Source organism: Colletotrichum orchidophilum (genome assembly GCF_001831195.1).
Source record: "Colletotrichum orchidophilum strain IMI 309357 chromosome Unknown Scaffold_7.1, whole genome shotgun sequence".
Lineage (NCBI taxonomy): Eukaryota > Fungi > Ascomycota > Sordariomycetes > Glomerellales > Glomerellaceae > Colletotrichum > Colletotrichum orchidophilum.
Window position 1 is genome coordinate 1 of NW_019172963.1, and position 21626 is coordinate 21626.

At 54.3% G+C, this 21626-nt stretch overlaps 8 protein-coding genes across 8 annotated transcripts; 5 read left to right on the plus strand and 3 right to left on the minus strand.

Moving 5' to 3' along the window:
• Nucleotides 1-2200: 2200 nt before the first annotated feature.
• CORC01_01305 (methyltransferase domain-containing protein) lies at nt 2201-4478 on the minus strand (the record flags this gene model as incomplete). Its single annotated transcript, XM_022612961.1, has 2 exons — nt 2201-2631; nt 3638-4478. The coding sequence occupies 2 exons, from the start codon at nt 4476-4478 to the stop codon at nt 2201-2203; spliced, it is 1272 nt and encodes a 423-aa protein (XP_022480389.1).
• Nucleotides 4479-5034: 556 nt separating this feature from the next.
• On the plus strand, nt 5035-5581 carry CORC01_01306 (ribosomal protein S16; the record flags this gene model as incomplete). The annotated part of the gene is made up of 2 exons (XM_022612962.1): nt 5035-5111; nt 5284-5581. 2 exons carry the CDS (start codon nt 5035-5037, stop codon nt 5579-5581), a joined length of 375 nt encoding a protein of 124 aa, XP_022480390.1.
• Nucleotides 5582-6352: 771 nt separating this feature from the next.
• Nucleotides 6353-8191, minus strand: CORC01_01307 (transmembrane amino acid transporter; the record flags this gene model as incomplete). The annotated part of the gene is made up of 5 exons (XM_022612963.1): nt 6353-7026; nt 7073-7232; nt 7284-7867; nt 7946-8022; nt 8118-8191. 5 exons carry the CDS (start codon nt 8189-8191, stop codon nt 6353-6355), a joined length of 1569 nt encoding a protein of 522 aa, XP_022480391.1.
• Nucleotides 8192-10556: 2365 nt separating this feature from the next.
• On the plus strand, nt 10557-11225 carry CORC01_01308 (nuclear distribution protein; the record flags this gene model as incomplete). Its single annotated transcript, XM_022612964.1, has 2 exons — nt 10557-10764; nt 10822-11225. 2 exons carry the CDS (start codon nt 10557-10559, stop codon nt 11223-11225), a joined length of 612 nt encoding a protein of 203 aa, XP_022480392.1.
• Nucleotides 11226-14294: 3069 nt separating this feature from the next.
• Nucleotides 14295-14965, plus strand: CORC01_01309 (uncharacterized protein; the record flags this gene model as incomplete). Its single annotated transcript, XM_022612965.1, has 2 exons — nt 14295-14566; nt 14713-14965. The coding sequence occupies 2 exons, from the start codon at nt 14295-14297 to the stop codon at nt 14963-14965; spliced, it is 525 nt and encodes a 174-aa protein (XP_022480393.1).
• A 1656-nt stretch (nt 14966-16621) lies between these two features.
• Nucleotides 16622-16985, plus strand: CORC01_01310 (uncharacterized protein; the record flags this gene model as incomplete). Its single annotated transcript, XM_022612966.1, has 2 exons — nt 16622-16739; nt 16951-16985. Coding segments are annotated over 2 exons (153 nt in total), but the record flags the coding sequence as incomplete, so codon positions are not given.
• Nucleotides 16986-18052: 1067 nt separating this feature from the next.
• Nucleotides 18053-19068, plus strand: CORC01_01311 (SH3 domain-containing protein; the record flags this gene model as incomplete). Its single annotated transcript, XM_022612967.1, has 3 exons — nt 18053-18148; nt 18230-18523; nt 18577-19068. The coding sequence occupies 3 exons, from the start codon at nt 18053-18055 to the stop codon at nt 19066-19068; spliced, it is 882 nt and encodes a 293-aa protein (XP_022480395.1).
• An 827-nt stretch (nt 19069-19895) lies between these two features.
• CORC01_01312 (uncharacterized protein) lies at nt 19896-20441 on the minus strand (the record flags this gene model as incomplete). Its single annotated transcript, XM_022612968.1, has 1 exon — nt 19896-20441. One exon carries the CDS (start codon nt 20439-20441, stop codon nt 19896-19898), a length of 546 nt encoding a protein of 181 aa, XP_022480396.1.
• Nucleotides 20442-21626: the final 1185 nt, after the last annotated feature.

Sequence of the window (21626 nt, forward strand, 5' to 3'; positions counted from 1 at the left end):
TGAGGCTTCCGGCTTCCCACTCCTCGTTCCCCCCCTCTCCTCCACTCATTAGTGTCACCCCACCGCCCCATCTCGTATGCAAAACCGACTTTCAGAGAATTTTTAGATTGCTGTTAAACATGAACCATCAATCCGTGGTGTGTTGATTTCTTCTCTGCCAGCCGTGACGTAGGTGACTCCCTGCGTTGGGCGCGCGCGAAGGAAACAAATGGCCTCCACTGCATCTCGTAAAAAAAGCAAAGACCGTCGGCCATCAGCCGGTATTGCCGAGACGATGGCCCATGGCCGCCAATAGAGTTCCGTGTTTTGTTCTGGTAGTCGCAGACATGCTGTCTAAGAAACTTTCAGCTGTTCAGACGAACCAAAGAAAAAAAAGAAACCCCCCCAAGAAAAGGTTAATGGCTTCAGGCTCCAGGCTTTCAGCACGCAAGCTTTCTGGTTGTTCCCAGGTCCAATCAGGAAACTGCCATTTGTGCCCGTCCTCATCACACAAAACCAGACGAGATGAGGCACACCTGTGGCCAGCACTGTTGGGGTTGTGGCTGACAGACTAAATTAAGCAACACCCCCTGTAGCTCGGCTGTGCGGTGCCTTGCATGGAAGAACCGCCCCCCCGTGCAGCACTGATTTCCACCCCAAGCGATCTAGTGTGGTAAACAAAACGGAGTCGTCTTTTTCTGCGCGCCTCTCTTCTGCTTTGCCAGATTGGATCGTTGGTCAGTAGCGAGCGACGGGCAGCGGGCAGCGGGCAGCGCACCCGTATCCGTATACTGCTGTAGGTTCCCCCCTCCCGCACTTTTCCGCGGCGTCGATCAGTGGCAAGTTGGCAGCAAGGGCCCTGGCATCTCTGCGGACAGACCTCGAGCCTGTACTTGTCGATCCGAATTCTGACACAACCCGACAAGTTGTCTTTTCAGTAGGCACCGCCAAGCCGGTTCAAGAGTTCAGACGGCGGAGTTCCTGACAGCTGCAGCGGGATCAGTGGGACCAGTCCGTGTGACTACACTAGACGATGACTTGGCGTCATACCATCCCATCTGCACTTGGGGCGACACTATTGACAGAGGACTCCAGCTTAGCCGCAGACGAACCAGAGTAGCTCCTCGGAGGGAACATGCCGGGCCATCGTCTCTCATTTGGCAACCATCCTTCGCAACTACCCGCATTGCCGCTTCACAATAGAAGTGACAATCGTCCTCGCCATCGCGCCGGTTCCCAGAGCGCAACAAAGGCGAGAAAAGTCCTGCCACCGCTGGCCCCCTACAGCCGGCGGTGGAGCCAGACGACATGGTCAAGGCGCCTCCGACACCCAGCGAAGTTCCCGGCCCGGTGGTACTCGGAAGCAGCCGAACGGGGCTCTTGATGCAAGCGACAGCCAGGTCCAAAGCTGGACAACCGCTGCTGCTTGCCCATTCAACCCACCCATTGTAGCGAGACCATTTTTTTTTTATTTTTGGATGGCTCGAGCCCTGTCGCCTTAACACATACGGATAGAGAAGCCGGATTTAAAAGGACATCTGATCAGCTACCCTGTTTGGGAGCTTATTATTTTTGATACCTTAACCAAACTTCATGGTACTTTTGCGTGCTTTTAAATTGTTAATCTCGAGTACAATTTGATGGTTGCTAGCCTAGAAATCTTCTGGGAAGCGGTCAAAAGTTTGATGAAAAGGGTTCCAACGGCTTCTCCATTGAGATTCTGCTTTCTTGAATGCGAATGTATTCGAGGCCAGAGGTGCGGGCTTCAAGGTCAGTCAGAGTTTAGCCCGCTTTCGCTTCCTGGATGGATCGAAAGATCCGAACCACGCACATTTCGCAAGCTCTGGCGCACTTATATGCTTTTTCGGGTCGTACTCAAAGACCCTCAACAACAAATCGACCAACTGTTAAGCTTCGATGTCCCATATTTGGGGGAACGCCTTCAATACCTCATCACTTTCGCCCGAATATGCCACAAGACAAACCCCCAATTACACAAACAGTCGTGGGTCCCCGCAGCAATGCTGAATACGCTTTTGCATAGGGCATTCTCGGGAGCCCATCACTGTCAAACTGCGGCGGAGCAGGGTCAACTTCGGCAGAGTCCTGTCGCGCTCCGCTTCGATCTATGAACAAACTCGGAGGTTCGTCCAAGATCTCATGTACCCTCTGCTTTAGAGGCCGGGTCTCCTCCAAGACCCAAGACGGTTCACTGACCTCGTTAGTTTCCATCCTCGGCAAAACGCGTTCCTTTCCACTTCTTGAGCAGACCGCCAATCGTCTTGACAATCTGTCTAAGAACGTCTGCAGGGCAATTTATGTCATAATCGAAGAAGTCGTCGTCTCCAGATCGAACCCGGAAGATCGCGCAACCTAGAGCCCAGACATCAGAAGCGACGCTTGCATGCTCGGGTACGGCGACTTTGGGCGCGAAATACTTTGCCGGGATCCCGAGCTTCGCTGGGGCGGAGTCTGTGGTGAAGGAATGATCAAAGTCGATGATGCAAATGCTTTTGCTGAGCAGGTTCGAAGAATATGACAGCAAGTCCGGCGCCTCGACAATGAATTTGGGTGCATGAGGCTCCGGTGGCTCTTCTGAGTAGCGACGGACGGGGTATGTTTGTGGTTGACCAAATAATCGGGAAACGTCCTCTTCCGTTTAGGTGTGAAACTCATCTGTGAGACACGACAGGAGCATATTGGCACTCCGGTCTGTACGCGATGTCGACGAAAACGAACAACCGAGGCAGGGCCCGTGTGAGTGAAGTACAGCAAGTGCCTGAGCTGCTTCAAGTATCTCAGCCTTACAGAGATCCGTCTTGACCCTAGTGTATACTCTGAGACGAAGAAAGGTTTGTTACCCAGTATAAACCCAGTCGCACTATGATAAAATGAGCCCCTCGGCGGAAAGTCAGGGAGCATCTTTCTTCTTCAACTCTTTATCAGTGATTATCTATCTAGGTCGGCTTACTATGTTCATTCTGGGCCTGATGAAATTTAGTCTTGGAGGTTAGACAGTGTCAGGAGTCTCAAGACATGAACACGGGCCATGCAGCAGATCAGAAAAACAGCAAGCCCATAACCCACTAGACATCAAGAACCCCAATGCGAACGGCACCACCTGTTGAAGACAGAATCTTCTCAGCCTCCAGCTTGGGCCGTCATGCTTTTCCCCATGTTGACTCAGTCTTCGACCAGTAGTGCCGCCTAGGTGTCTTCTAAAGCCTATTCTGGGGTTCTTTAGAGATGCATGAGCGAAAATGCCTTTGTTTCAGTCCTTCCAGATTCCGAAAGAAAAACGAAATAAATAAGAAGACCTGCAATACTGATTTCAAACATCCCAACATTGTAGTACAAGCCGATCACAGGAGGATGGCAACCGATGACTCCCAAAATAAATCCAGAAGGTACCACCAATGCCGAAGTGTATGATGCCGTTTGGTGGCCACGGTTCTAAGGAATAGAAAATGCCCCGCCTCATCAATCCAGGCAGAACCGTCCGTCCGGTGCCGGGTAAAAGAGGGAAAAAAAAAACAATAAAAAACGTCTTGCCCAGTTCAGAAAAAAACGCCGTCGAGGTCATAGGTCCACGTCGTCTGCTGTTTAGCAGCCGGCTTCCGTCCATAGATGGAATACCCGTGCCAGTATGCATGTATACCCAAATTCCTAGCATCCTCCCTCACCTGTACGCAAAACACCCTAACCTGTTCGGACGTCCACCCCAGCATGCGCGTGAACAGCGCCAGACAGAGGCCCTCGATGCCCGGCCGGAGCGACTCCTGCGTCCAGTGGCCCAGCTCCTTCAGCCGCGGGTCCGCCGGCCACGGCGACACGGGCATTACCTGCCTCGTCACCGTCACGTCCACGAAGCCCGCGGCCTCGAGGATTCCCGGCAGCTCCGAGGCGATGGTGATGGAGCGGCCCGTCCTCTCCGACGCCTGGACGAGGTACTTTGACCACTGAAACAGCGCAGAGTCCTCCCGCAGCGTGCCGTCGTCGCACTGCAGCGGATACAGATTGTCGTGGATCTCAAAGTAACCCCCCGGCTCGAGGTGGTTGAAGGCTTGCTCCGCGACGTCGTCCCAGTCCCGGAAGCTGCCCGCCATATTGCGCGCAAAGATGAAGTCAAATAGCTCCGTGAAGAGCCATTCCTTTTCCAGATCGTCAATCTCGAATGAGCAGTTGATCGGGACGTACGCCGGTTGAATCGGGCTCAGGTCGACGCCCAGGACAGTCGCCTCGGGGTGGCTGTCAGCGTAGTCTATAGCCCAGATCCCCGTGCCGGTACCAATGTCGAGGACTCGCCGGGCACCCTCGTTCTTTGGACAGATGCAGTACTTGCCCTCCCAGGCGAGCATCCAGAGATGGTTCGCAATGTCGAGGCGATCTTGTTCGGTCTCATCGTTAGGAACTAAGTATTTCCCGTCGCTGAGACGGTGGTATGTGCGGCCATTTTCGCGGCGGTACTCAAGGATACTGGATCGGAGAGAAGCATCCATCGCAAGTGCCAGGCCCTATACCACGTTGTCAGGCTGGATTGGTGCTGTCGCCCCCTCCGGGTTGTTTGAAGCTTCAATGGTCGTCATTCATGCAAGGAAAAAGGTTGAATTGCGACGGAAATGGCGGTCAAGGTGAGTTTGTTTGGGAGATCCCAATTCGGTTAACACTCGCCTCCAACCAACAATCCATTCTGTCTGTTGGTTCCGTATTTGTCGTTAAGAAACCCACCATACATAAATTGCGAGAGTCCCTGGTGTCGTCAGTCCCCCGGTCGAATTGACTGCCTCGGGTTCGCTGGATGCCTGTCCATGGCCTGACCCTTAGGGGCTTAGCGTACCCGTCTGAACCGGCGACGGAACAACACCCCCACCGACCAAAAATTCCCCCGAACCAAGGACACCGAAAGCCTCACATCGCATCACCCTTATACTTTACTGAAGCTGTTCCAGCTGCGCGGCCACGACTCACCGAATAACCGGCCGCTCAACCGCCCCAGCTCCCATCCCGACAAAGCCTCCACCTTCCTCGACGCCGATACCTCACAAAACTCCAGACATGGTCGTCCGCATACGCCTCGCCCGCTTCGGGCGCGTCAACCAGCCCTTTTACAACATCGTCGTCACACAAGCCAGGTACGCTTCCGCACCAATTCCCCTTCAGAAAGACACCACCCAGCGCCAGCACTTGAAGCCCCCGATTCAATGAGAAGAAGAAAAGCGAACATAGAAGGGAAATAGAACACGACAATGAACCTCGCAAGGAAGAATCATAAAAGGCTAACCCTCGCACTTGCGCAACCGGCAGAACCGCCCGCAACAGCAAACCAATCGAGGTCATCGGCACCTACGACCCCGTCCCCCGCCAGGACCCCTACGACGCGACTTCCAAGCCGCACAAGGATATCCGCCTCGACTCGCTCCGCGCCCGCTACTGGGTCGGCGTCGGCGCTCAGCCCACCGAGACCGTCTGGCGATTACTCTCCATGGTCGGCATTCTCGAGCCCAAATACAGGCCAAACGGCACCCCCAACACGGCGACGGCGGCAAAGTCGCTCAGGACACCTTCTCCAGCCAAGGCCCCGACCCCGGAATCATCATCATAGGCGGCAAGGAGGAGGAGGAGGAGGAGGAGGAGTGTGTCGGAACGCTATCGGATTTGCAATCATTGGGATGAAGTTGGCAAACCCCACGGCGGCTCTGTGTGTAACAAAACCATCAAAAAGGCGCGGCGAGAATCACGAGGATCGCAGGGGCCACCTTTCCGTATGAGATTCGTGGTTATCCACGGCGGGAAGAGCTAGTGGCGGAGATGTAGTATCTAGGGGAGAGGCTCCTGCAACGGACGGGCAAGAAGCCGGTCAAGGTTGTGGCTTGAGTCTTCCGTAGAAAAAGACGAAGGAAAGTGGGGTAACCAAGACTGAGGCAGTCAGCGCCATGTCACATCACGCGAGTTGTACAATAACGGGACTGTAGAAAGACCAAAATGTCGCTCCCAATTGAAGCTATCTTGAATGTTATCGAAAGGCCGCTGTGACTATCAGTCAACCAGCCGAGTCTGTCCCAGAACTATTTCTGTACTAATGAAAGAAGAAATGAAAGAAGACCATTGCAGGACGTTACCAACGCCCTTGACATGCAGCCACCGCGCTGATAAGGGGGTACACAAAAAAAAAGGGGGGGGGGGGCTTTCCCCAAGAATCAGAAGACAAACAAACCATCCAACTCCTAAAATGCGCGACGCTGCCCGTGGGACTTTTGTGACGTCGCCGTATGTCTATCCCAAGCGGCCGTGGAGTGAGTATATCTGCATCATCGCCTCAAAAAACAACTCTTCCTCTAAACTATATCTTCATGGAGGATAAAAGTAGCCGCGTTTAGTGAGATGCATGGAACACAATGTTCATAAAAAGGCAGACCACCATAACACACACGCCATAGATGGCAAGGGCCAGGGCCATCTTGCGCAGGGCGTCTTGCTCAAGGTGCTCGAGATCCCAACGCCACTTGCGCTTCCACTGGCGAGGATCCGCAACGACGCTGGCAACGCTGCCAAGACTCGCGATGCTGGTAACCATCGGATCCGCGTCTTCTTCATCGGAGGGAACATCGGCGTCGTCATCCTCTTTGTGAAGACGTTGTTGATGGACGCTATTGGGATCGCTAATCTTGTAATAGAACAGGCCGGGAAGGATGAAGCTTATGCTGGTTGAGCCAGTGCTTCCAACGTAGGCCAAGACTCTCTCGAGGCTGTGAACTGAGAGAGCGGTGACATATGAAAGAATGAGGATGACAGAGGTCAAGATTGCGAATCGGGTCTCTCCCATGGAAGAGCTGGATCCGTGATCAGAGCGAACAGAAACCGCCGAGGGTAGCAGCGGACGGCCGCCCGGAGAGGTGGACCGACCGTTGCCGTTCGACCCACGGTTAGGGCGCCACTTGAGGATAGCATCCACAGAGGCGCGGCAGGGATGGACCTGCAAAGGGACGGAGAAAGTGACGAGCACCACTATGGCAAGCTGACCGATGTATGAAGCGGCAGTCGCAGAGTCTAAAGGAGGTCAGTGAAGCTCAGCCCTTCTCCCGGGTTCACTTACACATCATGACAATGTTGCCCTTAACCGCGTTGCCAAATGTTAGGTACCCAGTGATGGCAACAACGGTGTAAATCGAGGCGGCCGTGCCGATGCTGGTGCCAACAACTCCAATGACGCTACCGGGAGAGTTGTCCTTGATCTCGTTCAAGATGGCAAACATCTGTCCACTCAATTAGCGCGAAGCCCCAGTTACTGACCAATGTTGACTTACGTTCTGGTGACATGTGTACGCAAAGACGACCACGGGCAATGTGCTGAGGAATGCGACAGCGCTTTCGGGCTCAACAACTCGGATCTCGCTCATGTCTTTGAGTCGGTCCGTAGAGAAGTGGTAGATGACCAGAATGACGAGGTAGCCGATGGAGACCAGAGCAACGATACTGGTGTACTTGAGCGAGTCGAGCTTCTTCAAAAAACTCAGAGGAATAATGACTAGCATAAAGGCAGTAATCCAGAAGTTCCTCTCGCCCAGGTACGGGTTCTCAGCGACCGCACCAGCGAATAAGCCGATGAAGACCTTGGGCATCAAGTCGCCAATGATGATCATGTAGGAAACGCCGACACCGAAGCACTTAATCGCAATGGCAGTGTCGAAGATGATGGCGGCGTTCGGGTACGTAATCTTGGAAATGGCGAAGAAGGACGATGTCCCGCGATCGAGGTAGCGGGCGCAGCGAGACTGAAGATACAGGCCAAAAGCGGCCGTGAGTCCAGACCACATTATCATCAACACACCAAACATACAGCCCATGTGTGAAACTACCGATGGCATGGCCAAGGTCCCGGCGCCAACGACTGTAATCACGATTCGTCAGCTCCTCTTCTTGCCCCGCACTCGGATGCGATCTCGTGGAAATCCGCGACAGCACGTACTAGTATTAAGCAGGTTGATCACGCTGCTCAGCATCGAGGCCTGGCCTCCCCCCTCCTTTCCGTTCCTTCGACGTTGTCTACAAATTGATATTCCACACGTCAGCAGGGCTCTCTTCCATGTGTGATCTGGCTCCATGCCCGTTTTGCGGGGAATAGCGGGAGTTCGGCATACCGTGACATTTCGCCGGAGCTTCCAGACGCAATCGAATTTGCGTTCCCATCAGTAATGCTAGAGTAATTCGTCATAGTATTGCTCGGATGTTTCGTAATTATCGATCGCCGTCGGTGTCGTTTTGGTCAGTCGCTCGTCGCTCGCTGGTGTCGTTCGCTGTCGTCGCCAGAATGCGTCGTCGCTCTGTCGCTCGAGTGTTTGGTGGGCGCAAGCGCAATCGCAAAAAGCGGAGGTCAGATAAGAATTAACCAAAAATAAAAAAAATAAAAAGAGTCCGAAGGAAGTTGCCGGAACGGGAAATTAGAACGAAGTGTCCACAACTGCGACCCAGAGCCACAGGATATAGTCGCAAGGGAGAGAGATGGAGTTGTTTGTTGATGCTGGTCGAGCAGGGCCGAAAGCGTAAGAATAACAAGAGACGTCGAAGAAATAGCTGGTCGTCGTTGATCAGACGGGAGAAAAAGTGCGGCGTTTCTCGGCTTCGCGGCGTTTGGAATGCGACTGCGGTTGCGGCTGCGGCTGCAGACCTGGTCGTCACTCGTCAGTGGTGTTCGAGTCGGCGCACCCACACACCAAGGCGGAGAAGGCGCAGAAGGCGTGACGTTGCGCGAATGGCCAACCGAGAGTTTGCGCAGGGCAACTGTGACGTGCTTTTGGGGGAATATCTCGAAATCGTTCGAGGAAGGTGTCCGGGCCTACTAGGACAGACCTCGCAGGTTCCGTTCGGGGTGCAGCGACTGAGTAATTCAAGGTTCTGCGGCGGCTCTGCGGCGGCTGACACTGGCTGAATGGGGCCGCCGGGCTGAAGCGACACTGGACGGACGGTGGACAAGTGGCCAAATAATAGGTACTGGCAGCACCTTCCTGTGTCGATCTCTAAAGGCCTTTTGGGGCGACGAACGAGTCACGACGGCACGTCCAAGGTGTCGAACGTCGTCTCGGTCGCAAGTCGCAAGGCGCAAGACGTAGGTCGCAGGGCGAACGGATAGATCACACGACAATGCGCGATGCGAAAGTCCTTCTCCTGGGGGCGTGGGTAAGGTGTATACGTGTACAAAAGAAAAAAGCGTATCCGTAGACCAATTTAGCCCCTAGTGCGAAGTATATGCGGGAGAGAGTCAGAGAGAGGAAGCAAGAGAGGGACGAAGGTTCCCGCGGAATAACCGAGAAGTTAAAAGGAATTAATTATGACCAACGGCGGCGTCCAGAGTGGTATCAGAACCTAGTTCCGGGGCGGGTAAATGAGCAGGCACAGTGTGTCGGGGTAGTGGTGGTGGTGGTAGTGGTGGTGAGGAGTGTTTGTTGGAGACTGGTTGGAGACTCGGAGTGAGTGAGTTTGGCAGGGAATTGACGACAGTGTTTGCTGCCACCGAGCTGTCCAGTGTCGTTAATTCATAGTACATAGTCCGTAGGGTTTGTAGGTACTTTTAGGTAACAAAATCGGAGACCACGACTGGTACTTGCATTCTTGGACGGGGAAAGCTCTGGCAACTAGCAATTCTTACGTATTGCCCAGACCGCAATGGAACTGGGCCTTGGCAACGGCCACGAGGCATTGGCCCTTTCCGAAATGTCCGCCAGCACCGGGCCCTCGCAGGACAATGCAAGGCACCAGCAACAAAATACCAGTACGGCGGCAGGGCCAAACCTTAGGTAGGTAGCGTTCACCCTCCCGCTCACCCGCTGACACTTGGCTCATTCTGAGCTTGGCGCAAGGGCCGACCTGGAGTCGCGAGGTTGAGGCACGAGACGACCCTCACATGTGCCCTCCTTGATGTCGTTGGTTGAGGTGCTTCAAGTTATCTCACTACTGAAGATCCCTGACTTTCCTCAGGTAGGAAAAGTTGCTTTTCCTTCTCCCTTTCATCGTTTTCCATCCTTTTCCCAGCCGCCAAGTCCTTCCGGAAAGACTGGATATAGTTAGAATACGACAACCCCCACGAGGCATGTGAAGAATAATGACTTTGTAATTAGAGAGACATTGGGGAAATGAGTCTCAATGCGCCCGAGACCAATTCATGCCAAAGCCTTTCATTGGACTGGCACGGCCGAGTTTCTCGTATCTAATCGCATGTCTTGCATATTTTGGTCCGGTGGGTCGGTCACAAGCCACACCTCACGGGTGCCTTCAACCTAAAGTCTCAACTCTCGAGAGCTTCAGCCACTCAGGGACTTCCCAGCCTTACCACGCTAACGGCGGTGACGATCAGCTCTCGGGGATCGTTTCCTTGTTTCTACTCACTCACCGCACCCTTGCACTCGCACCTGCGACATCCCATTCACCGACAGCTTTTCGCGCTTGAGAACTCCAGCCTGACCCTGACCGCGACGTACCACCAACAGAGCAAAGGAATCGACCTCCTTGTCCTCCCAAACAACCTACCTCTCCCGATCGACGCACTCGGACACGCGACGCAACGCCCGATACCCTCCATCACCATGGACATCTCACTCGACAAGACGACACTATCGACGATATCTCTCCTCGAATCGCGTCTGCTACGCATCGAGCATCTCTTATACGGCCCATCGGCACCCTCGAACTCCTCCCAGACAGATTCGGCTGTCGACACGCTAGAGGATCTCGAGCGCCGCTTCAACCACCTCCTATCTCGCATCCGCGTATACGGCGAATTGATGAAGATCTGTAAGTCCACGAACATTTCTTTGCAAACATCACAACTTGACTGACACGAATCTCCAGACAACGCCTACCCAACTCTCTTCCAACCCCCACCTCCTTCCGAGGCGCCCATCCACCTCGCCCCCGAAGCAATCCAAGCCACCGTCCTCGCCTCCGCGGCCGCCTTTCCGGCGACAGCCTCGTCCCTGACCTCTGTCAACGACTGCCCCATCCCCGAATCATCGCAGAGCGCGGCGCTCGCCTCCCTCGCGCCCAGACTGCACGGCATCGAAGCCACCCAGATCGCCCAAGCCGCCGAGATGGCCGAACTGCGCGCCCGGAGCGAGGAGGTCCTCCAGACCTGGTACCAGCAGGGCGTCCTGGGAGTCTCAGATTTCGTCGCCGACGTCGAGGGCCGGGTGGAGATGGTTGAGCGCCGTGTGCGGAGAGCCGAACGGGAGAGGGAGGCAGCGGCGGCCATTTGATACCCCCACCGGACATGACACAACAAGAACCACAACGATGCGCCCAGAGACTTGTCAGTATGCACAGGCAGGCGCTGATGGGCTTCCATCATATAGGGCTTGGTATTTACTTGGAGGGTAGCTTATACCCCCAGGGCCGCTCGGTACGGCCAGTCAACTGCCCAAGTCCGAGATCAGACCGTCTGTTGGCATGCATGAAACGAAGAGTCACCTCGTAGGAGAGCCATCCTGACAATTATTAAAACAGCCCCGGCCGCACCAACAATGATTCAAGATTCTCAGCGGCTGCCAACCAGGCCATCACATCACATGAAAGCCCGGCAAGTCGGGCACAGCGCGCCATCGGTGGACAGCCATGCTTCGTCTCAACCAAACCGAGTCCAAGACAGAAAGCTTTGTTCACTGTGCAGTCTCGCAAGGGGTGCTCCTGGACCAACCTGCGGAAGATGTCGCCCCAAGGCATGTGCTCGGATGACCCCGAGAAGCTTGAGGTCGGCCACCCGAACGACGATGCAGAGAGAAAAAAGCTACATTGAATCATGCAACATGATTGGATCAAAGTCCCGATTGCGCAGGCTTTATGGAACGGTCGGGGAGAGCGGAGTGCATAGTGTCTGGCCCAGCAATGGCGGGATCTGCCCTCTCCGCGTTTCAGAAACAGGTTTGTCCCAGTTGCAGGACTGGTGGCCAGACACAACAAGCTCTGCAAGTTGCTGAGAGGGCTGAATTAGACTAGAGTGTAACTTGAACAAAAGCTCGGCTAATTCCTTGTTATCCATCGTACCTCTCCAAAGTTATGTACGTGTGTGGGCAATGGCAAATTGTTGTTGATAATATCCGTACGATGAGACTGGTTACGAATTTCTCGGTCTTCAAGAAGTGACATGCATTTTCTTGCACCTACTACCCTACCTAAGCATCTCGGTGAGGGGCCGCTTGAGCGCTGAGATGACACCGGATGCTACAATCGGAAGAAGTCTGATCTGCCAGACCAGAAAAGCTTGGGTTTTCGGGTTCTGTCGAATGCACCTCTCAGGGGGCCTCGTCCGTGAACGCCGGGCACGGATGGCAGACTAAAAGTCGATGGTACCAAGCGGCTGACAACCCCTCTTGGCAGTGGGGGAGTTGCCAGTGTGTCAGTACAGCTTCGAGTCCATCGGAGGTGGTTCTACAGACAGAACTGGATTCGTTCTACCATACGGCTCTCGACTACTCTCAGGCCTGAGAACAGCTGAGAACAGAACTGGAGATACCGGGTATGGATGCGATCATCGAGGGTTAGCCAATAGTAAAAATTGCGAAGCTTCATACCCCGCGTCAGCCAAACTACCGGGTCACCAGATGTTCGTTTTCCTGTTTTGAGATTCCTGGAGCTGACGTGTCAAGCCACACACATGGCAGAACGAAAGCCACTGAAGCGCCGGCTGCATGCAAGGGAAGGACCGTGGAACCGATTTGGCTGGAAGCGAGGATCGCCCAATCGTGCGGTTCGCTGTTTTTGCTGAATATTGGGGCGTTCGTGAGAGACGCAGGGGTCGCCCTCAGGGATATTGGCTGGAGAGGGAGGTAGGGGCTTTGGTATAAATTGTTAAGAAGCACAGTGTGCCACAGATGCTTCAATAACTGTTCCTAATGCTGCAGCCTACTGGTTACAGCAAGCTCAATCAGTGATCGCAGCGTTACGAAGTTCGAAACTGTAGATCTCGTCTTTGGAACATCGTCTGCACAGCTGGGAAAAATCATGCATTGCCATCGTAGCCTTCTAGCGAACGCTCTCCGCGCCACCCGCTCGCGAGGTTGACATTGAGATATCATTTCGTCCTAGACTGGGCGTATTGCCAACACGGAAATGGCGAACCCCAGATTGGAAATAGGGCGGGTTCCAGGGGATTCGAATTAGGAACAGTCTCGGGACCTTCGGGTGCATGAACACCACCAACGCTCAAACGATGTCCACCATCGGGCTGCGTTCATGAACGACTGAAGACGAGGGTACAGAACTTTTCTGCACGTGCCATAGTTTGCCAGTATGCCTAGTTCGTTCAACAGACGGCCCGACGGCTCATCTGGACAGTCCTTTTGACAGCAAGTCCGTCCGTCCGTTCCCCCCGGAAGCACATGCGTGACGGATATTCCGTCGGCCGGTAGATGCACCCCACTGAACCTCTTAGACCTTGCTGTCATCAAAGATTGATCGAAAATTCTGATGACAAAGGCGAGGAATTTAATGTCGACGGCAAGGATTTGGACCATGATGACAGCGGGACTATCAGTGGGTGGCCACAGAAAGACCCGGTGACCGGCCGAACGTCGTATGAAATCGCGGTCAATGGTATTTCAAATTCGGAGTCGTTGGCCATATCGAGCCGACTCAAGGCCGATACTAGGCCTCGTCCTTTCTAGGCAAGCAAATCCCTAGGGCGAGGTCCAAGGTCAGATGTCCATCAGCTCTATTCGATGGGCTGCCGTTGCTCAGCCAAAAAAGCCTCCCGGACGTTTGAACGGAAGTCGATCAACAGGATCTTCGGAGTTCCCCCAGAAACGCAAACGAATTATGGAAAAGTTGGATGTTGGGATGAAAGGAGAGAGTGCGAGTCAAGAAGATATCAGTGACGTGCGAGGGCTGTGCGGTTTGTGTGGCAGCAACGGCTATCCTTGACCCGAAAGCTTGCACGTTTTCTCCTTGGTGCCACAAGCGTGCGACCAGAAGCTGTAGACCCGAAGCTGTATCTAGGGACTTTATTTAAAATACTAGATTGTTTCTCCGAGAGATCTGTCATGGACTTGGAGTGGAGCCGGGGCGCTCACGAGGCGGCGACCGAGAAGACTGGTGTGACTAGACGAAGCCACGTTCCCAGTAGATCTAGACATATCGGGATTCGGTCGCGATTATTGGCGCTTGCGAGACAGCTTAGTGGCAGCAGGTTGTTGTTGTTCTTGGTTTCTGTGGTTTCGGACGTTGAAAGACCGTCAACGGCCAACTGTCTGTCGTTTGAGTGGTCGCTGCAGAACAATGTGCTGGACCACAGCTCGGTTTGAAAAGGCGCCTCGAGACCGGCAGAGCAGCACATGTCGTCTGGCAGCTGGGGTGAGCAGGGAGTCAAGCGCGGGCGAGCAAAGGTGACAGGCACCCGTGTTCCTGCACGTCGAACGGGTCGAAGGCAGTCAGTCGAGTTTGACCAAGTTGATCACGGCGGCTCTGACCGTGGCACGGTATCATCAGGTTCCATCCGGACAGCTGCCAGGAGCCGTGGTGCATACTTTGTAGCGCGCGTGCGTCAGAGGCAAGCCGGACCATCGGTCCATGTCATTGAGCTCCGGAGAAGACAAGCGAAAGACGGGTGAGGGCCCAAGAGCTGGGCATCGAAGTGTGTCTGAGATCGGGAGACTCGGCTCTCTAGTATTGGTCATTGGCAGCCTCCCTCGAGTTCTTCCTCCTACCTACCAAATCGAGTGTACGCATGCTGATCTCTGTCCGCGCTTGCAGTGCACCAGTGCATTTTGGTCGTGATGAAACGACAAGAAGCTGGCGGATGGTGATGCCGTGGTGGTGTGCCCCTGCGTCAGAGAGCATGGTGCAACGGGACGATGGGATGGACACCGTAGTGGCGATGCCGCGATGGAGGATAAGACGCCAGTGGGAGAGACACGGCGGGCGGCAAGGCGGCGTCAAACAATTCGGTTCTCCACGATTGTCGATAGCAACCGACAAGATGTCCCCACCTCCCGTCTACGAATAGGCACGGATAGGTAGACAGGCTCAGGTAAGGCAAGCAGTGTCAGGGACTCAGAGGTGAGCTGGACCAAATTGGAGGGAATTGCTGAGTGGAGGACCTGAGGTACCCGTTACCGTACATCCCTCGCACATGGATGGAGTGGGCTTTTGGTCAGGGGTAGACCGGACCGAGAGCCAATCATGCGCCGCTATCTCCAGGCTCGTCCAATGCTGCTGGTGGGATGCCTTGCAGGAAGTTCAGGAACCTCGAGAGACCACTGGAAAGTCAAAATGATCTCAAACCCGCTAGCCTCAAATTTCAGACAAGGGGGTTTGGGCAGGCCGCATTTTGCAGGCCGCAGAGACAGTCAGCAGACAGATAGGACAAGCAGGGACCAACGGTTTCTGGGGATGTGATAGAGGAAACCGGGGATTTGGCGGGAGATCCCCCCAAGACGAGCATGGTGGGCAGGTACCAGGCTATCAGACGGCTCTTTTGGGACAAGTACCGTGCCCGATTTGAACCGGCCAGAATACCCTGGGCTAGACTTTCAGGCACGGGGCCTGGGGACATGGGAGACGTACGTCGCCCCGTACCGACTGGGAGGACCCACCCAGGCGTTGCACGGTGTAAAGACAAAATTGGGAAACGGTGCGGTGCAACACACAGCAGGAAGCAGACGACAATCAAGGACTTCCCTTCTTCCCGCCAGGTCTACTTGGGATTACTCCACATTGCCGTGCGCGCAGTTCGGTTGGCTCAGATTCCAGCATGGCTACCTTACCTTGGGTACCTTAGGTATCCGTACTTTACGATGATGAATACCAGTATATCTGCCCCGCTGTGTCTGCATCTGCATCGAGTCGCCTGTAATACAGCGCTGCCCGGTCGATTTTATTGGCAACGGACACCTCAGTTCTCGACCTCGTGCGCATTGCTGCATGGGCCATCAATTACTTGATGATGGCTGCCGTTAATATCCATTGCCCACCTCACCATATGTATGCCCGTCCAACGGCCCCAGCAGTGCAGTGACGAATCGTTTAGTATTAGCGCTGTGAAACCTGCCTGCTTTCCCTTTGCCTTCCACGTATCCCCTTCTTCCCTCTCGCCGCACTACAATGTACATGGGTACATGCTTGGTCTCGCTTCCCGGGCCTGGATCTGGGTCTGGGTCCTCCCCCTCTATCCGTACGTACGTACTGCGTAAGGTATCCGTAGGTAGGTAAGGTAGGTATTCCCAAGGTACGGATACCTCCTCCACCGCGTCCCTGAGGTTGGTCCACGTCCACGTTTTGCGTCTCATTGACCCTGGGTCCACCGTCCAGTCCCCTCCTCGAGTCCTCGACTCCTCGCCCTTTGACCAGGTAAAGTAATTAGTCGCAGGCACAGCCGGCACAGCCAGCACAGCCTGAGATCCTGCAGCAACAACCCTTGCATCTTATCTGCGCTTCACTTGGGTTGTGGACGCGGCTGTCTCCCACTCTCACTGTACGCTGTGGCCTGCCCAGTCCTCTTTTATCTCCATTCTTCCCACCCCACCGATCATTCCTCTCATCCCTTTCTACCCTTTTCTGCGACAATCCGGTTCTCATCCCCGTTACTGCCCGCTGTCGACCACCTGAGCGAGCTACAGAGTCAAGGACTGGGAATTGGCTTTGTGCTGACGGGAGTCAAAGGAACAACATCAGCGTGAGAGGGTTGGCCGAAGAAGAATACCTAACAAATACATTCGCCGCCGCCGCCGCCGTAGTAGCAGAACCACACGACGCGAGCCGCAGCGCCAAACGAGCAACGAGTCCGTCCACACCTCACGCCGGGGCGCGACGGCACCCGACTGGCACCAGATTGGCACCGCAAAAAAGAAAATAGGGGCGCGGGTTTGCACATCAACACGCGATCCGGGGGTGCCACGAGCAACCCACCTCAGTCTAGCCCTCCTCCCTCAACTCGAGCCTTTCCAAGCCTGAGAAAGATAGAAAAGGTGTACTCTGTATCCGTACCAACAGGCACACCAGCTTCACCCGTTGCGACCGAGAACTAAGTGCTAGAGGAAGACGCCAAACAAGGACGGAATCGACGCCACAAGACTTGCACCTCCTCCTCTCCTCACCACTGTGAGTTGGGTCTGGCTGGTCCGACGGCTTTTTTCCTGCCTCGCTGTCCACGCCGCCGGCTTCCTTTTTGGGAACTTGCTAGTCGTTGCCCTTTATCTCACGCGGTCAACCGCCAACGACGCCTACCCCTTCTCTCCTCTACCGCCAGCCTTGGCTCAAGCCTGCTGTTCCTACAACTGTCGTCCGTCTCCCGACGCAGCGCACCTCCTCTCTTTGGACTTTTCGACTCGATATCGATTTCATCTTCCACTGTTATTTTCTAAATCCTACATCCCTTCTTCCGATTCTTCCTCGCTCCTTCGACTCTGGACCCCTCGGCTCTCCCTTTCTTCCCCCAATCGACAGCAATCCATCGCCGTCTTCGATTCGTTTCATCGCTCCCAACTTGAATTGCCTACAGATTCCGACTACCGTTGTCTTTTTTTATCCCCCAGAACATAGGCTGCCTTGCTGGACAACCATCTGAAACGATCGACTCGCTTTCGAAATCCCAATTCTTACCTGCATCATTCAATCGAGACTTCCTTCGCTGCCTACCTTGCCTTAGCCACGTCGAATACAACGCTCAGCTCATCTCAGCTTAGCACAGCGCACACGCTACTTCGCGCACTGAACAGCACAGCGCACCCTCCTCACAACAACCTCTACGGCACCCTTTTTCTATTTTGGCCGATAACCCAACCACCAGTCACTCCTTTCCACCCCAGTCTCCCGAGGTCTTGCATTCCAGCCACGACAACCCCCTTCCGGCATTCGAATTACGTATCTACCGTTGGATTGGATTAGCACCGCTTCGTCCATTTTATCAGTCAATCCGCTTCGATTGCTCGCACGTCGACGTCTTCCAGTCACTCGTCTCATTTTCGCATACGTGATATTCTTCGAGGTTCGCTCTCGAAAATTGCCCCGAGGCAATTAACTCTTCACCCGACGAACCCGCACAACCTTCTCTATGCCATCCTACGGCTCTCTTCATTCACCATCATTGCGCAAAATGGAACAATCAAGGGTTCAGTACGGGAGAAAGGGTATTAATCTGGGGAACATTATTGGCGATCCCTTCGCCCTGGCTACAGTCTCCATCTCCATGGTACGTCGATATCCGAGAGGTCCTGTAGACCTTCCAGCCCTCTCTCCTTCGATTGCCACGTTTGTGCTGACAGCCCCTTAGCTTGCGTGGATAATTGCTTTCATCAGCTCCATCATCGCGACAACCCAGGTCACAAGTAGCTCCGGCTCATTCCCGCCTTTCGCATGGTGGACCGTCGTATACATGTTTTTCCTGATCGCAGGAGTTTTTGTCGTGGTGGCTTCCGACACCGCGCAAACATACCACGTCGCCCTTACGGGATACTTGGGTGCCGCACTGGCCCTGAATTCATTGACCATTCACTCCCTCATCTATTCCTCCAACGGTGCTCGCCAGGCTGCAGGCGCTGGCTTCATTCTCATGGCCATGGTCACCGTATGTTCTCTCCGAGTCGAATTTTGTGCCGAATGCTGACCCCGCGCCCCCAGATTGTGTGGATTTTCTACTTCGGCTCAGCCCCGTCAGCGAAGCCGCGTGCTTACCTCGACTCCTTTGCGCTCCAAAAAGAGTCTGGAAACCGACAGATGATGTATGGCGGTGGCCGACCCGAAACCTCGACCTCGGTTCAGCCCCCCCAGATGTACACTTCGGCGCAACTCAACGGCTTCGAAAACCCGTCTCCCGTTCAGGGCATTCCTACCACCCAGACCCGCAACTCTGGAATAGCCCCGACATTCAATGCGGCGCCGCCTGCCGCGAAGCCTCCGGGTCTTGACCAGGAGGTGGTGCCACCTACCGAATACCCCTATCGTGCGAAGGCCATCTATAGTTACGAGGCCAACCCCGACGACGCGAACGAGATTTCATTCTCAAAGCACGAGATTCTGGAGGTCAGCGATGTGAGCGGAAGGTGGTGGCAGGCACGCAAAGAGACGGGCGAGACAGGTATCGCGCCAAGCAACTACCTGATCCTGTTATAATGAGCTCATGAATTTCATTTCACCGTTGGAGATGGAGCAAAAAATGACCATATGGGACATGGAATGGTTTCGCGCTCACATGCTTGTTGGAGTACATTAAGGTCTCTTGTCCGGGATAAAATCATCGCCGCCTTTTTCGAGCCACGGGCGGCACAGTATATCCGCCGAAACGGCTTCACTTTTCCCTTCTTCCACTTGTTGTTTCTACTTCTATCCGCCCACCGTCGCGTGCCGGCCTTCTCCCTATTACTGCTACTGTATGTTGTCATTGTCGCTCGAGCAGAGGGATTGTGCGTTTTCTTTTTGTGTTTTCTGGGACGTTTTTCACGAACAACGGGTCGGTCATTCGGATAGCTATGGTAGCTCGCAGGTGGGATCCCCATGCATGTTGGTGTTCCCTTGCTGCTTCACAAATGGCATTTGCATATGTTCACGTGCTGTTTATTGCTCTCATGACTGGTGAAGCAGCTGACGTTGAGGCTTGCGTCTTGTTGTCAGAATGAGATTCTTCAATCTACTATCACAAAATATCAACACGTGAAGTAAAGACAAACGCAATCCAAGCATCCCCCGCCAGAAAGAAAGGAACATCTGCGAATACGGGAAGCCATGTTCAATCGGCTTCCCTAGTGATGTGTCGTCGCTGACAGAACACGTGCGTCGATAAAGGGATTTTCTTCGTTATCAGTCGTAGGGTATCATAGCAATCTCCGTCCGCCCTCGTTTCTCTGAAGCTCGTAGGTCGTTGACCGATAGTAGCAAACTGCCAGGTCCTCGCACCAAGCCCAGAATGTCGTTCAGCCGTCTCGACAGTACCCACGCTTCTTTCAAGCCTTGTCCAGCCTCTTCCTCAACTCCCGCTCCTTTGTCAAGACCTCCAGTTCAAGCCTCTCGACGCTGTATTCCAACCCCTCCCTCCTCTGTCTCACAGCCCTAGCCCGCAGCGCGCTCTCCCCATTCAACCCCTTCCTCTTCCCGCCGCTTCCACCACCACCGATGTCTCTCCCCTTGGGCTTTTTCGCCGTAGAGTACCCATACTCGTCCTCCTCAGAGGGCGCCGCCAACCGGCCCTGCAGGAGCTCGCACCGCGCCTGCAGCGTCTCGATGCGCCGTTCGCGGCGCGCGATTTGCGCGTCGGCCCTGTCGAGGAGTTTTGCAATTTGGGGGCCAATCTCGTCGCGTAACGAGGCCTCTGCGGCGGCGAGGGTGGGTTGCGGAATGAGCTCAAAATGGCGGGTCGGGCGGAGGACGGAGGCGAGGCGGGGGAGGTCGGAGACGCCGGTGTCGAGGGTCGATACCGAGTTTTCGAGAAAGGTTAGGGAGGAGCGAAGGGAGGCGACGCAGTCTGCGTATGTTGCTGCGTTTTGGGCCATTCTTTCGCTGAAGGCTTTGGTCGTCGCTGTTATTGTTGGTTCTTGGTTGGGTGTTTGATTGCGTGCGGGTCGGTGATGATGATTTGTGTGTTGCGGTGTGATCGGCAAGGCAGCTTGTTGAATGTGAGGTTTTTGTGGTTGAGACTTTTTCCCAATTCCTCGTGATCCTCGTTGGGGAGGTTCGGTAGGGTGATTTGCGCGTGGTGACGATGTGCTGCCAGTCGTGGTGTTTCCAGATTGAACTGGTTTTGTTCTTGGAGGATGGGCTTGGAGGGGGTTGTTGGCAGCAAGACGTCCCTCATTGTTTACCTACCTTACGGCCCCGCTAACTCAGGAACGGGTGGGTACAGGCAGCTCAACCTCGGTGCACGGATCACCGTTGTAAAGCGCCTCGGTGAAGCTCGGTGTCAGAGTGGTGTAAGGTGACTTCTCCGAACATCCAACACCAGTATCTGAGATAGTCATATAGTGAACTTCACACGCCCGAGAAACTTCCATGTACCCTTTTGCGATTTTTTTTGCATGATAAGAGATCAGTCAAATATCTTCGGCCTGCCCGAAGCCCTATCCGGCTCGTTCCGAGCTTTCGACGCAGGGTAGTTACACTGTGTACCATAAGGTAGGCTGTAATCTCACTGACATGATGTAAGCAGCCTCTTTTCAACCTCGCTCCACGAGTGTTCAAAGGTTTTGAGTGAGAATAATCGAGGATTCTATTTCTCGACGTGAACATGCAGTGAGAATACGCGCGCCAGATGGTCTACTCTCATTAGCTAGACAAGATGACGCGCAGGGTTCCGCACCTCGGTGGCGCTGTCTTCTGACGCCCTACCCAAATCGAGGACCCCAAGCAGTACGAGCTACTGGGTTGGGAGGTAGAGCCTGAAAAGCCTCAAAACGATTGCGATCGGATTTTGGTCACTTTTGCGTTGCACGCTTCCCTTCCAGGCTTGACTAGGCGCCGGCACGACAATTTCTTTCGGCCTTGGCTACGCATTTTATCACTGTCCTCGCTTTTTTTGCCCTGGAAAATTATGATGGATGACTGCATGGATTTTTGGCCAAAAAGAAATTCCGCGATCGCCTACTTGCTATTTAGCATGAGTATAGAAAGTGTGAGTTCCTAAATTTCCTTCAGAGGGGTAATAGTTGAAGTTCTGCATTCGAAGAGGTCAACTAATTGCC